The sequence below is a fragment of the Stegodyphus dumicola genome, chromosome 9 (genome assembly GCF_044657685.1).
Source record: "Stegodyphus dumicola isolate Sdum_Otavi_A_Nest chromosome 9, ASM4465768v1".
In the NCBI taxonomy this organism is placed as follows: domain Eukaryota; kingdom Metazoa; phylum Arthropoda; class Arachnida; order Araneae; family Eresidae; genus Stegodyphus; species Stegodyphus dumicola.
Window position 1 is genome coordinate 59111252 of NC_140776.1, and position 16697 is coordinate 59127948.

The window sequence follows — 16697 nt, forward strand, 5'->3', positions numbered from 1 at the left end:
AAAGAAGTAATAGAAATGGATGTTGTATTTAATAGGAAATAAAAATAAGTTCCTATAAAAAGATAATTCTCTTAGAGTATCTCCTAAATTCTTTTAGAGTTAATTGATTTATTAGCATGTCTACATTTCATATCGCAACCATTTCTGGGCTCATATAACTCTATTTTCAATTAGAATCATTTTTTTACGTCGATCTGCTGTCTCTAAGAGTAGATATTTTGTCTTCTTGTTGCTTTGTATCCCTTACTTTTATACGCGATTTGAGAATATCGTCGTTTGCTTTTTAAGAACTCGCAATATATTGTGCATTTAAATATTTGTAAAAAAATAATAAAACAAACCTAGATTTTTTTATAATGGAAAAATGGCTTGGACTGACTAAGCGGGAAAGTGATGATTCAGAGGTGATGGATCCAGGACTAAGAATACTGAAAAGAAAAAAAAAATGTTTATAGAAAATATAATGACAGTTATTTATCATTTGGGTTTACTTGAAATGGACCCTTAACCTCAATGTATTTCTTTGCCGTGAACTAGCCGTATCCAATCAAAATATGAAACCATCGTTTCTTAAAAGACATCTTGAATCTAAGCATACCAATTTAAAGGATAATTCTGAAGAACATTTTAAGACAAAATTATCGGAATTCAAAAATAGTAAGTACTAAGTAATGAAAGGTTTTGTTATTTAGAGTTGAAAAACTTTGAGAGCTAGTTACATAGTAAGCCTAAGAATTGCTAAACTGGGCTATTGGAGAAAACGTTATATTACCAGCAACTATAGATATCGTTTTAACATTATTCCACGAAAAAGTGGCTAATGAACTTAATAATATTCCATTATTAAATGATGCAGTAAGTCGACGAATTCATAAAATGGCAAATTCTACAGAGACATTTTTTCAAAAAAAAAAAAAAAAAAAAAAAAAAAAAAAAAAACAGTGAGTATTACCCATTGAATATTGGATTAAAGCAGGGTTTCTTAAACTTTTTTCAATCGCGGCCCCCTTTTTATCACTGAGAATTTTTCACGACGTCCAGGACACCGTAATATTTTTAAAAATTTTGTGGGACCCCATAAGTATTGCGCAAATCCGACACACGAGTGAATGAAACTGTCAATTTTTTCACTTGTACTGTAATATAATATTGCAGTTTTAGGTCATTAACTTTAATTTCTAATTTTAAGACATAGAACAGTGTGAAAATTTTAAATAAGTAACAGACGAAATGACAGCGTCACGTGGTCCACCAGTGGCCGAGCGGTTCATGCGTAACGTGTATACGAGCCAGTTTCCCTTAGAAAGTCCTCCACGAAGGCATCCCTCCCCTTAGGCAGATAGCGATCGCGTGCTTTGCCATAACTAACACTACAGCGTCACGTGCAAAGCAAGGAAAATGAACGTTTATATTATAAAATGAAATACGAAACGTTTTCGTTTTTTTCTTTGTCTGTATTTTTTTTATCTTTACCTATTTTCAGATACATTGTGTAAATTTATTTGGTAATTGTAAAATTATTATAATAAGCTAGAGAAATCTCAAAACTGCTAACACTTTTGGCGACCCACAGTTTAAGAAACCCTGGATTAAAGTACTGATATAACGAGCTTTATTCAATTATTAGTTTACATATGTTTCGAAGAATATAAACGAATTGCCAAGGAATATTAATTTTGTCAATATCTTCATGATAGAGCAATTGCAAATGAAATTTTAAAAGTATTTGACAGTTTTGTGTCTGAGAATAATATTCCTTGGAATAAGTGGGTTGTCGTATGCAGTGAAGTATTCAGGTTTTAGCAGGAAAACATTTCGGTATTTTTCCTCAAATAAAGAAAATAGCACCTGAAACAAAATTTACTCGCTGCTCCATTCATAGTGAAGTTTCAGTAAAACTTGGAAATTATTTTGAATCTGTCTGTTAAAAACTGTTAATTTTATTAAAGGTGAGCTTTAAATTGAGGAATATTTACTATTTTTTGCTAAGAGATGGGCAGTGACCATGAAACGCTTTTGTTACATTCCGCATAGTTAGTTATCAAAGGCAAAGGTTTAAATCGTTTTTTTCCAGCTTTGATCAGAAATTCAAATTTTGCTCTGAGATTCAAAATTTTAATTACAAAATTGTTTATTTAGTGAATTATGGTTGACACGTTTAGCATATTTAGCTGATATTTTCGTAAAGTTAAAAGAATTAATTTTAGGATTATAAGGGCAAAGTGTTAATTTGTTTACCCTTAAAGATAAAATAAATGCAATGACAAGAAAGCCCGAGCTAATAATCAAAGAATTGGATAATAATATTTTAAACTTTTTAATACTTTTTAAAGCTTTTTACCCGAAAATACTTTGAAAACAAAAGAAGTATCAGCAACCGACGTTAAAAATCCTTGTTTTTCATTGATAAATAATTTCAACATGTATTTTCCTGAGGATTATGAAAAACAAAATTTGGATTACAAAGTTACATTTTGTTCAGATGTACCTGAAATTTTATCTTGTGAAGGAAGAAAAAAACAATTGATAGAAATTCCTAGTGATCAAACTCTAACCGAACATTTCAAAAATAACACATTTGTTAACTTTTAACTGAACCCGTAAAAACGTTGGGATTATTATGTCTCACTGGTAAACTGGATAAGAAAAGAAAACGCAACAAATATCATACAAAATTTTATATTGCTATACTGTTGTCAGGAATAGGTGAACCTGGTCTGTAGCGATGTTCACGTAGCGCACAGAAGTCAGAGACTGTTCTATGGGAATTATGGGTCCAAATGTGATCCATGAAAACATAGCCCACACCATAATGCTCCCGCCACCGGCTTGTCTCCGTCCAACTTTGCATCCGGAATCTAGGGTTTCGTTTAGAAATCGGCGTATTAGGACATGCCCGTTGATGTGATGGACCAAAAAACGTGATTCGTCGGATCATGCAATTTTCTTCCATTTTTCTAATGTCCAATTCCGATGTCTCATGATCCATTGCAGACGAAGCTGGCAATGACGTGGCGTCAGTGCAGGAACATGCTTCGGCCTCCGGCTGCGTAGGCCCATATGCGGCAATGTACGCTGCACAGTATGTTGAAAAACATTGTCTAGATCGCCACTATTGTTGGTGGTGGTGATTTTGGCTGTTGCAGATCTTCGGTCATGGCGAAGAATGCTTAGCAATCTCCGCTGTCCTCTGGAATCAGTGTGCCGTCGACGACACACTGCTGGCCGGCGACTTGTCGTTTTCATCATCTATACACCACTTTCGAAATGTGTTCACAACAACTGCACATGAACAGCTCACTAAACGCTCCGTTTCTGATATTGATGTTCCCAGTCGCCGAGCCATAACGATTAGACTTTTATCGGAGTCTGATGAATCAGCTGCTTTTCCTATTATGTCGCTAATCGCACTATATTTGGAAAGACTGACTGACTGACTGGCAGTTATTGCCGGCAATGCAGTCCTGTGAACTGCGTATCCGGCTCTATCAAACTAGCCCCAATGGCGACATCACGATAAGTCAATATTCACGTACATACAGTAAATAAGAGGTGGCAAAGGGGGGACCGGCATCATTCGGTCAGGAGAGCTAAGCATTATGGACAGAGGTGGAGATGTTGTCATATAATACAAACAAACTATTTTCAAATATATACAAAATTATCAAGTGTGGAAGTTTGAGTTACAGACGTGGGCCGCGAATGGACGTAGGTCTTTATCCTCCATTAATATGACATAATTGAAAGTCAGAAAAATATTCATGTGATCACACTTAAGTGCCTAATCATAAAAGTGCCTATTAAGTTTGCGTATGTGCTCCTCAAGTGTATCCAGACGTATGTCATGGTGAAGAGTTAAGTTACTGACATACATATGCGCGTTAGTAATAGTACGAAGCACTCTATTCTGTATTAGTTGCAGCCTTTTAATATCATTTTTACGTATCGTCGACCAAGCAGGCGATGCATATGTGATGACTGGCCTAATAAAAGTGAGGTAAATTAAACGCTTTCTTCTTAGGTCAAGACTTGAAAATTTCCCTAGAAGGGGATTTAAGCTATTAATAACATGGAACGCCTTTTTGCGAACATGTATGATGTGGTCCTTCCAGGTAAGCTGTTCATTAAAGACTATACCAAGATAGGTGGCATTTCGAACTTTTGGGACAACTTCATTAAATAATGTAATATTCTCCTGCACAGGCATCCTGGTGTGTTTTCGTCGCACTATCTATTTGGAAAGACAATGCATCTCTTTATATATTCCAACATCCACCGACACGCCCAGTGGTTTTCTTCCTGGGCTAGCCCATTGTTATAGATGGAGAGTGGTCGTAATGTAATGGCTCTTCGGTGTATGTAACCAAGCAGCGAAGCCGAATGGGATATATGTAACCAGTGGGACGAAGACCAGTGGGACATATAGTATAACCCATAACACGCTAAAATGAAATTATATCCTAGGATTTACTTGCCAAATTCATAATATATACTTTGAATAAACTTTGTTTTGAAGAATAATATTCCTTTCAACTCAAAACAAATACAAAGCTGATCCACAAGCCTAAAAAAGTACAACCATCCTGTAAGCAAATGGGCAATGCTTTCGTGGAGGACTCTCTAAGGGAAACTGGCTGATATTCACGTTATACATGGGAGAATACACGAATACCAGAGTCGAACTACTAGTATTCAGCAACAGTAACCGCTCGACCAGTAATAAGGCCAAGTTAACCTAGAAAAAGAGTGTCTAAAGAAAAAAAATAATGTGAAAATAAATTTATTAGTGTGAAACTTTCTTAAACAGTTTAATACTGCAAAGGTATGATAACGTTCTTAATAAGGGAATTTTCTTTCTCCAGCATTTTTACTAATTGTTACAGGATTGGATTATTTGTTTATGTTGAAACGCACAAGCTCTATTTCGGTGACGGAAAGAATGACTTCGTGCCAGAAGATTTGATGGAAGCAGCTAGTTTTCATATTACACGTGAAAAAAACCATGGAAACTGCTATTCATTTAGCCTGCTCGCCGGGATTCGAACTGTGGTCGAACTGGAACAATTTGAAAGAAATTAATTTGATTCTTAAATAAAATATGCATAATTAAAAGAGAGAGTTTTTAATTCGCCTCCCTGGTTGCTAGAACCGTGTGGGGGAAGGAAGCGCTGTAAAATCCATCCATATGTCTTTCTTGCAATAAGTATTTCACAGCGCTCTTGAAATTACACATTCTGACTTCACTCACAGTTTAAATGTTCTTTAGTCGCAAATGCTGGCTGAATTCCATGTTGGCCTTTTGCCATTCCTCAGCGAAGTACACGTAACAATTTTGTGCGTAACTTATTATAAGGTCGTCCATTACAGTTTGGGTAATCGTTATGCTTTTAGAATGTTTGTGTACACAATTAACAGTGGATGAAACCTTGGCCAGGCTTAAGTTTACAGAGGAGGGATCAATCATATTTCCTTTTCCCAGAATTCTTCTGTACTTCCTAACTAATGGAAAGAGGGATCTGATGTCAGAGAGCAAAGCATTCCATTTTTGTTTATTTGCTCCCCCTATGATTAATACCGCCATCAGTCAGCAAGAGTGTTTGTTTCAGTAAAACGAATGCGTAACTGGCATCTTTTCCGTTATAGGGCAACATGCCCTAAACAGTTTTCTTTAGAAAGATATATGATCTAACTTGTTTCTTACAGAGAGTTATCCACAGTGTTAATTTATATCTTTGTTCATCAACAGCTCATTTACACCGAGGTAAATGTTTTACTGAACATAAGAAATATATTTTGTGTGTGGTATCTTCTAATCCAGCGGTCGTCAACTCTTAGAACTTCACGGACCACTACATATATAATTTTAAATTTGCGAACCACTAATATGAATTAAAAAGGCGGTAAATACATTTATGCAGTAATAATCAGCAAACTACACATATTTCGTTCACATTGAAAATTTACATGAAAAGTGCAAAAATCTTACCTTCTTGTACAGAAAGCTTCACATTTCCATATCACTGAGTATAACTGGGACATCCTAAGCTAAACCATAGGACCTCTTGTGGTCAGGTGGGCGGGTTGCTGCCTGAAACAAACAAACCTAACCTAAAGTTACTATCCTTTATTATCAATTCCCATAAAGTGTGTCATACGAAATTATCTTTTCTAAATTTACCATGATGTTACAGGGCAATAAACTTTACCTTGTATTTATAATTTAAAGAATCAAAAGTTATCCACTTAAGTAAGTCTTGTTCTCACATAATAGCCTAATTAGCAGTGCCAAAATTTAAATGAATAATGAATTTTTAAATAATATATAATAAAATTCTTTATATGCACTAGGTATTAATATTATTACTTTTATACCCGATAAATATTTTGCACTTTTTGATTACCTGTACTCGCATGAAAAGTCAGCGGTTAACTGTGTGAAGTGTTGAAAAACATTTGTTTTACTGTCTTTTCTACTGATAAATACTGCCCTGTAAATGAAAGAAAGCATTTTTTTAAGAAAAAAATTATTTTATGGGGAGTGTAATATATATATGTAATAAATTCAGGAGCAGGAATTTGGATGGCGTAGGATGCTAAAACGACGATCCACAATGAATTGGAAATTTGGAGGCGAATGCAGATTAAATCTTCAGTTTTATTTTTAGCAACATGTTGCGGTTATACACAAGTCGGCACATTAAATGTAACTGTTCCAAAAGGCTTACATATTTGATAACTTTGCAGCAAGAAAGCAGCAGCAGACAAACAGCAGTCCAAGCTAAGCCAAAGCGTAGAGAGAAAGTGCGTAATGTTCAGGATGAAATCTAAAGTCAGACTGAGTAAGTTTTGGTTCTCAAAGCATTCTGATTGGATGGTTAATATTGCCGTAAAATTATTATTATTGGCTGTTAAGAGTTTTAGTTCCGCTTACATGATTATAATTACGTAAGAGTCATATAACATAGATTTTTCTCGAAATGACGTAGTGCGAATAGATGTTGCTATTTTTAGAATAGAGAAGGGAAATTAATTTACACTAATTTAATCTTTACCATATTCTTTTTCTTACATATATATCAAATCTTCAAATATACATGTATTTGAAGGTTTTAAACTGTCAAGTATCGGCCACCATATATGGCCGATACTTACAATTTGAAATCAATGGGCACTGCTCGGCTAAAATAATGTTAAGTATAAAGCCTTAAATCGACGTGCAGTCAAAGGGATGTCAGTTAGATTTGCATGCGTGGATTGAATGATATCGCGCATATACTCGGAAATACACCCTAAACCCGGTAGCTTTAGCTAATGTTGGAACTCAGATTGTGAGTAAACAGAAAGTACCAATTTTTTACTTGTTTGTTTATTTTTTAAATACTAGCCTTTTGCGCGGCCAGCCACTTTCAAATGCTTATCATAAAAAAGAAAAGACTATATAATGATTTTAATGAGTCCAAGTAGTGTAATTTCATGAAAAGCTCATGATTTAAATACATTTTTATTTAAATTAATCAGATTTAAAAGTAGAAATATGTTCTTAAGAACTGCGTTTTTTACTTTTAAATCCCTTAGTTTGTTATACCTTACTAAAACAGACAGAATTTGAAAGTTAAATAAGACTTTATTAAATGACAAAACGTTGATGCGTGAAAGACAAAAGAATTTTATTTGAAACGGTGGGAACTTTTAAATAACGGAGTTTATTGATTAAAATTGAAAGCCTAAGATCTTGCATTTTGCTAAATGATAACAATCTCGCCCGTTAGGTATAAAAAATGTTTTATTTAGGGTAATGTTGCCACTGCTTGCTTTCAAATAGCTGAGTGTATTTAAAATAAAAAATCATTAAAATCATACAAAATATGAAACTAATCAAAAATAGATTCGAAATTCAAAATTCTGTCTTCTAGGTGCACATGTTCATATAGAGCACTATGTGTATTGAAAATTCGATAGCAATAGTAGAAGAGATAAAATCGACTGTAAAAGATCGGTTTAACATCAGATCATCTAGTGAATTTTTCATTTTTTCTTCTGTGTCTATGAGTTTTAAGAAAATGGCAGCCAGCATTGATGTTTTGTACATAAAGAAATTTAAAAAATAGGAGTTTGACAAGATAGTAATTTGCTTTTTCTTATGTTTTGGCTTTCATAGCACTACGCTGTGAACCGTAAAATTCTAAACGACTTTTCTAATAATTATGGTTATTTCTAAATGTCAAATGACATAAATTTTGTTTAGAAATGAACGCTAAAACCATTATGTAACGTATCAGTGACGGAATTTGTTTCTTGTTCCGAAGGTCGTTTATTTCCAGCGAGTTGAAATGTCTCTGACATCATATAGAAAACAATTTGACAAAATAATAATACAGTTTTAGCGTGTCGAAATCTTTTAAATATTAGAAGTAATCATAAATATTTTGTAATTCTGCTTTGGAGTTAGATGTAAAAATGCTGTAGATATAAATGGTACGCAAGAGAAAAATAGGTGATACGCAAAGAAGCAAAGTATTTTTAACTATTAAATTCAAAAATTAAAACCCCAACATCCCAATTGAGTTTTTTCCTCTAACACTCGTAAATTTATGCAATCTGAGCTTTGTTCAAGAGTGGTGGTGGTAGTAGTACGTTGTAGTGGTGGTACTAAAGGTTTTAAATTTTTGTTTAGGTGGTACGCGTTAATCAAACGGTTGAGAACCGCTGATCTAGATCGTTTGTCATCTCTGACCAATAAGTTTGCAGTTATAGTCTATACTTTAAAATAGTCACTCAAGTCCGTTGCCACCCCTTCCACCATCACCACACAGCATACACTTTCTCCACATCATTTCAGGCTGGACTATAAATCAGCCTTCGTTCATGCACTTTCCACGAACGAAACAATCTAAACGGAAATGAAGTGAGAAATGAAGCTTGTTCCCATGGTCAGGCGTCAAACTGGGTAGCGAAAAATAGCCCTTGAAATTGCTATTTTAAAGTAATAAACTGTAGTGTAAGCCAATGTAATAAATTTAGATAGATTTTTAAAGCAAAATTAAACCAAAGATCACTAATAACTCGAAGTCGTTAGTCCCTAACTGATCCTCAGTTAGATGATTAGGGGAACGGTACGGTGGAGTAAAGTGTTTAAAATGCCTTTATAACTTTTAAATCACTGATTTAAAAGTTACGCTAAATGATTAAAAAAAGTTTTAATGTAGTTATAGAATACTGGAATTTGAAGAATAAATTAAAGATTTTATGTTTTCCGCATGGTATCATATCTGTAAATATTTACCTATGAGGCAGGTTTGAAGGCGAGTTAGACATCTGACGCTACTAAGTATAGAGTTAAATAAATTATTTAAAAAGTCGTTTTGTTCCGAGTTCTTTAATAATATATTGCAACAACTATTATTACACTTTATACAATGAATGTGATAAAAAAAATGCACTGCTTAGCGAACAGCAACCTAAGAATTTTGAAATCATGTAACACGATTTCAAAAGTAATCCACTGAAAAATTTCTCTTTATGCATAATGGTCATCACTAAAAACGTTCTACTTGTTTTTTATGGAATTACATTTGAACATTATAAACTGTGGGTTTTTGTATATATTTATTTTTAAAATTTTGTACTTTTTGGATAGTGTGATATTTCCCTTTTTATAGTATTTTGCATTAAGATATCTGATGTGGATTCCCATGACTTTCTTGCATGGCCTATTAAATTATACACATTTTTTTTTTTTTTTTTTTTTTTTTTTTTGCTGCATTTCATTTAAAATTATTACCCCCAATTTCATTCTAGATATCAATCAATTCAGTTCTCACTCTGCGGCAAGGCAAAAATACGTGACAAACTCAATCTTCGTTAAAAAGTGTAAAATGCGGAAAACCTAAAACAGTAAATGCAGTAAAAAAGTTAGAATTAAAATTATATTTTCTGCGTGAAAATAAGCAATACGACCAACGGACAGGAAAAACAAAATTTTCGGTGCACAAAACCAAAAGTTAACTTTTGGCTCGAGCAAAAAGAGAGTAAAATTGGTGCAGCAACTAACTTAATTCACTATTCTACTGAGGGCCCACCAGCGGCCGAGCGGTAACGTCGCTGAACACTGGTAGTTCGGTCCGAAGTTCGAATCCCGCGAACGGGTTGGCTGCATGGGTGTTTTCGTGGTTTTCCCCATGTGTAACGTTTATACGAGGCAGTTTCCCTTAAAATGTCCTCCACGAAGGCATCCCTCCCTTAAGGCAGATAGCCCTCGAGTGTTTTGCCGTAATCTAATAAACCAAACCAAACCAAACCACTATTCTACTGAGAGTTTCAAATGTAAACAAATGGCAGTCTCGTTAGGCCTAGCGCCACTTAAACTTTTAAATTCCTCATAATTTTAAAACTTTTGCCTGCAGATTAACTAAAGGCATTAAAACGTTAACCGGAACATAAGAACACAATTCAGCCACTTTTCAAGCAAAAAATACATAATTTATCAACATATAAGAATAAAAAAAAACTGAGCTCAGAGGCTAGTTAACAGAGTATATGTTTGGTGCGGCCGATTGCAGCGAAAAAGGGATTTGTATAACTAGATGTTATGACCATCCCATATGCAAAATTTAAACGTTATACAGCTACTCCTTTTTGAGTTAGCGAGATATGTACGTGCGTACAGACATCACGAAAAAAATTTCTTCCGATTCCATTTCAAATCCACTTTACAAACCGTTTTGGAAAAAATAGTCCCTTATTCTGTCCGTACATAACAGATATCACGAAAAAAACATCGTTCGAATGGATTATGGGTCAGTCAAAATGGGTATTTTCTTTGAAATATGATACCCGATATTTTTCGCGACTAAAATACTTTCTTTACTTTGTACAAGGAAGTAAAGAAAGAGATACAGAAATAAACGCTAAAGTTTTTTTAAATTGGTATTCTTTTTTAATTCAGAATTGACATTATTTAACCGTAAAGATTTAGTTTTATAACTTTGCAACAGTAGATATTATTTTTATTTAAGAAGAAAAATGAAATATATGTATGATTTTTATATTTTTAAGTATTTTAAATAAAAAATGTGATGGCAGATTCTTTTTTGGGATGTTTTAGAATAATATGAAGTTTTTATGTTACAAATGATTTTTCTTTTTTTAAATTCTGAATTTAAGTTTTCAATTTAAAACACAGTACACAATAAACTGCTAAAGATTTTGTAAGAAACGAAGAGTTGAAGTTTACTAGCAGTTTTTTCTCTTTAACTTTTTTCATATAAGGACAGTGTTTTAATCAGAGCTACTTTTGAAACTAGGACCTCATTAAAAATGAACATTTCGTGCATTGCCAGGTTCAAAAATGCTTTATTTGACACATATTTACTCGCCATTTAAGTTTATTCAGACACCGCTGTATACTGGGTCATTGAACTCTGTTAATTGATGCATTGAAAGCTGAAATGGAAGAAAGAACTGTCGGTGAGGAATAGCGGTAGAAGCGTAGTGCTTCTGCTTCTCACATTCATGGCTTTCTTCCAAGATGATAGAATGGTCATCGGGAAGAAAGCCAAATAAATAAAGACAAAAGTTGAAACTAAATTTCTGCCATTACTAATTTAGTTTCATCACAGTATTTTAGTGCTGCCATTTTAGGCATGATAAAATATGCAGTAGGCTAAACTGTTCCAACGCCAGATCACTCTTTAGATACCGTATTCTACAATGTGTACAGCGCATTTTTAAATTAAATTTGACACTTAATTTACGAGATAGACGATGTGCTAAAATTTCTATTCTTAGTTAGAGGCTGCATATGTCATTTTAGTTATCAGTATTGTATGGTAACGTTGTTACCCAATGCAATTACAGTATCGAGTAGAATATCATAACTATCAGCCATTCGTCAATTATCTTTCATAATTGCTGACACTATTTTAATTAACAATGGTAAATAGTGATAAATATTTACACAAGAAATTTCTAAAAATATGTATATTTAACCACACACACACACACACAAAATTCATTTGATATTCTGAATATTTTTTAGAAAACTTATCTCGATGTACAAACGAGTAGTAATGTGTTTAGCATTTTTGCTTTTTTATATTTCCTTTTATGAAAGCTATTTGATGCTCTTTTTTTTTCATTTAATTATTCTGCAATGATAATACTTGTGAAATGTTTAGAATTAAGTAAAGTTATAAAATAGGCAGTTATAAAAACTTCCAACGCACAAAGCAGACTAAGTTAAAAGAATAATTATAAGTGCCTGCGTCCTTAATGGTACGTAACACGTGAGAAGGATTAATTTTGAATTGAAGTAGTTTAAAACAATTTATTATAAGCAGTTACTATTTTTAGGATGAAAAGAGTACTTAATCAAATTTAAAAAAAAAATAGAGTTAAGGGGCTGTTGCAAATTAAAGTTCGTACTTTAGCTCTAAACTGCGTCATAAAATCAGTCCATGTTATATGATTCTTACATAAAACTATTGATGCAGAAACTTACATAGGCTGTAATAATATTAGAAATAATAATTTTAGAATAATAATTTTAATAATAATAATAAAATAATAAAAGAAAAGAAAATCTGAAAGGTTTCAGATTTTGATTTACGTCCAAAGGGCCGTTTTTTAACATTTTGTGTGTTACTTTTATTTATTAAATACTAGGTGTACCCGCCCGGCGTTGCCCGTGCATTTAGAAAATGCAGATAAGTGAATAGCGCAGGAATAGTAGTGTAGGACATGTAGACTGTCTCTCTCTCTTCCCCCCCCCACAAGCTACAAAAAAGAAATGAATTGTAATTAATCGATTTAATGTATCGTCAAAACAGCAAACTAACGCTAGAATAAAGAAATCAATTGTTACAATCGAACGTTATTTGAAAACAAATAATAATATCAGTGAGTCAAAAAAACCGTGATTAATTAATTATAAATAATTTTTTTAAAATTTTTCTAATTCAAAAATCGAAAATCGGGCTTCGAGGTCTGGTGGCCAGCCCCTTTGTGCTTCCGTATAAAAAATTCCAGGTCCCTGCGTGCGATAGATTTGGCTGGAGAGCTCGGTCAGACAGACAGACAGACACATTACACTTGCTTTTATTATTATAGATGTTCTTCGCATTTAAACTATAAAATTCAGTTCAAGAGCAATATCGCAAAATAATTTTAAATTGAGCATATGTTTAGAATTTCCGATACATAGTCTCATGCGCTGAAGATAATTTTTTTTTTTTTTTTTTTTTCTGTACAGCGCTGCCATTGCTCGCTTTGAAATCCTTGAGTTTGTTAGTCAGAAATTCGTTAAAGTTTTACAAAACATGAAATCAAAATTCGTTAAAAGTTTTACAAAGTATGAAATCGATAATAAAACAAATTCCAAATTTCAAATTAAGGCTTCCAGATACCCATATTTGCAGTAGGATTACGTCATTCAAAATTGGATGGCTCTTAGCTACCGTTGTTTTACCACAATGCGAAAAACATGCAGACATTTGTGCAGATTCTTCATTATTTAATTTCTTCAAATATAATACAGAACCATAATATTTGGTGGCAAGAGTTTGAAAAGTGATACAGCTTTTTAAAGATTTCAATGCAAAATTGCCAAAACGAAAACAATAGTCTCTCAGGGACAAAGACCTTCGGGCTACTAATAATAAAAATATAATTTAAAAATTATTTATATCCATAGTAATAATTTTAGAATAATTTATATAATAATTTAATAACTTTAGAAATTTCATAATTTTAGAAAATTATTAATTATCCAATCAAAATGCAGCTACCGGCCGATGAGACTTCATCTTGCATATGTCGCCTTTTCTTGCATTGCTCTTGCTTCGCCGCTGCCAACTTGCTAAAGCTTACTGCTGCTATTTCAAAGTTCTGGTAAGTTAGCGATGTACTTCTTCAAGAACAGGCCCTTATTGCGCCAAATTATCTATGTTGGTTTTAAAAATGTTTGCCAATAAGGATAAAGAGAAATTATTATTAAAAATGCCACGAATACTAACATCTGTAATGCGGCTACTCTTTACGCATCTACAGGCCCTTAACATCTAAATCATTTTAGATGTTGTATTGTTAAATCATTTTAGATGTATATTATATACAGTTCTGAATCGCACGATGTTAGTTAAAGAGCTACACTAGAAAGTAAAATTTGCATTCATCGAAACATTTTTATTCGTGTACTATAACTAAAAATATAAACGTGGGGAGTTTGTAAAAGCACTATATTAGGACATCAATGGAATTTTAAGTCATAAGAGTGGAAATATAACAAATAAGAATGGCTATTGAGTTCATTTGTATTTCTCTTTGACTATTTTGGTTTAAAGTCCATCGCTGTTAGCAACCTCAAGATTCTATTTCTACTCAGTATTACAAATTTTAACTATCGAACAAGAATGTTTATGACAACAAAAAATTTCTTTTTACTTTTTACTGCACTTAACTAAATTCATATAACTTAAATAACTTTACAAGTACCAATATCAAACAATATCAATGTAAGAAAAAGTGCAGAAATAATACTTTTTATCGTTATTGTTACCAATAGCTGAATGAGGCCCTAGTTTTAGAAAATACGTGTTATAGAAACCAAGATATCAGCAGAAATATAGATAATCTAGAAGAATCTGTATGTATGTAATGTTTGTTTTCGCACTGTGAAAAAATGATGGCGCCCAGAGTCTTCACATTTTGAACACACGTAGACCTCTACCCAAATATATCTGCTTCAAAATCTAAATTTGGATTTTATAACTTGCTTTTTATTTATTTCATTTTTATTCGAACTCATTCAAATAATTACATATATATTTTTATATTTATTTTAGATGGTTACCCGCGCAAGCGTCTAGTATGATATAAAAAGATAAGTAAAACCATTACAGCTGAATGTACAAAAAGTTACCGCAGTTTTACTGTGCACTTACGCTTGAAAGCTTTAGAAGTTCCGCATGCTGTTGCAAGTTACAGCTCTCAACTAAATGTATCATTCTAGATTATTTTCCCGGGGATTAAAAACCATTAATACAAGTAAAAGGATTTGGAATCATGTGCATGCATGGTTTGTTATGGTTTATTCAAGCGTTTCCGTTAGCTTTTCAGCACAAAATGACGTGAAAATCTTATTTTATGTGCGAATGAGATTGTTATTGACATATGATGACTGTCAAGCTAAACAAGACTTGGCGACTTTTTTTAATATCTGAGAAACTATATACCGGATCTTGGAGAAAAATGGAACAATTTCATAAAATATCTCTGAAACATATATAATATAAAATGGATTGAAAATGCTGTCATTTAATTTAGTTTTTTAAAAGGATTACGAATAAAATAAGTTTCAGCACGTGTACCAACAACAGCACGACAGACGTCATGGTGGTACTCAGTTTCCATACTCTGGAAAGAATATCTGTTGTAAAGCCTGCAGTTGCTTGTATGATTCTCTTCTTTTCGTAATAAACTTTGTTAGGTAAAATCCGCCGCCCAGACGGTACAGTGGTTAGGGAAGCCTGCTGCGATACCGAAGGCCCGGGTTCGAATCCCGGAGAAGGCATGGATGCTTGTAAAATGTATAGTGCTTTTGTGGCACAGGGAACTCTAAATACATCGCGAGCTAAAAGTCCTCTCGAGAAGTTGGGGAAACCCTCAGAACCGTCCTCCCGGAGTGCTCTCCATCAAACTTGGGCCGGAATAGAGCGAAGTCGTACTATCACCTTTATGGTATTCAAAGCTCTAGCCAACGATAGGTGAAATCTTGCGCTCCTTTACCACGATGAATTTCGTGAGCTTGTTCTGATGTTACTGTCAGATACGAGCGATACGTCACAACACAACAACACCTGGAGGAAGAAATCTAGTGGAATAATATTAAGACTTCTAATGGGCCATGGAATACGCCCATTTCTGGAACCATCTCACCTGGAAATCGATGATTCAACTCGTCTGACGCATGAATTGCAAACTGGGACAGCGATCCATGGTATTAAATGGTTTACAAATTTGTATAGTGGTACCTAGGTAGGGTATTCTTTGAAATAAGTACAGTTTGATATACTCTGGTTTTGACATGGAAATTTTTGTTTAGGGTACCAAGGTCATTTGGTTAGTAGGGCTATTGCTTCTGTTCAGTTAACAGCTGGCACTATAACTTCCACGTGGCTTTGTAATTTTTCGCGCAAATTTTGAAATTCTTTTAAGAGTGAGTTAATGAGAACAGTCAAGCAGAGAAGATAATAGTCAGGATCACCATGGAGGTAAAAAAAGGATATTTCTGAACAGTACGAATATAGCATGCATGTCCGTGAATTATCTGTTGCATGTCATATGCAGAGTTTGGTTCGTTAGTTGAAATGGCAACACACAGGAAGGCTATCTGCCTTAGAAAAGAAGTATGCCTTCATGAAGGGATTTCAAATGAAAACTATTTCGTATCTACTTTGCATCTGGAGTTCATCATGCGGTCATGTAGCCTCATCAACTTGTTCATTAAGCGTTCATGCAGGACTGGTTGCATCAAGCGTCCATGCAGCCAGTCCGTTCGTTGAGATTCGAGCCTGGGTCGAGCCACCCGTGTTCTTAACCAGTTGGCCGCTGGTGGGCACCGCATGCCGAAACGACAGTATCTAAAATTTTGAGGAAGAAAAAATTACTGTATTAAATCAGCTAACGTTGAGAAGAGGGTG

General features: G+C 33.7%; 2 protein-coding genes across 3 annotated transcripts in view; one reads left to right on the top strand and one right to left on the bottom strand.

The window, feature by feature from the left end:
* Nucleotides 1-16697, bottom strand: part of LOC146995360 (uncharacterized) — an 89579-nt gene that overhangs the window by 24084 nt on the left and 48798 nt on the right. Inside the window, exons 2-3 of the mRNA XM_085823501.1 lie at nucleotides 5987-6088; nucleotides 342-428 (exon numbers count right to left, since the gene is read on the bottom strand). Of these exons, the coding sequence (XP_085679627.1) occupies nucleotides 342-428; nucleotides 5987-6039 (140 nt within the window). The 5' untranslated portion in view covers nucleotides 6040-6088. The remainder of the gene's footprint in view (nucleotides 1-341; nucleotides 429-5986; nucleotides 6089-16697) is intronic.
* Nucleotides 1-16697, top strand: part of LOC118203912 (MIF4G domain-containing protein A) — a 107664-nt gene that overhangs the window by 15725 nt on the left and 75242 nt on the right. The window lies entirely within an intron of this gene.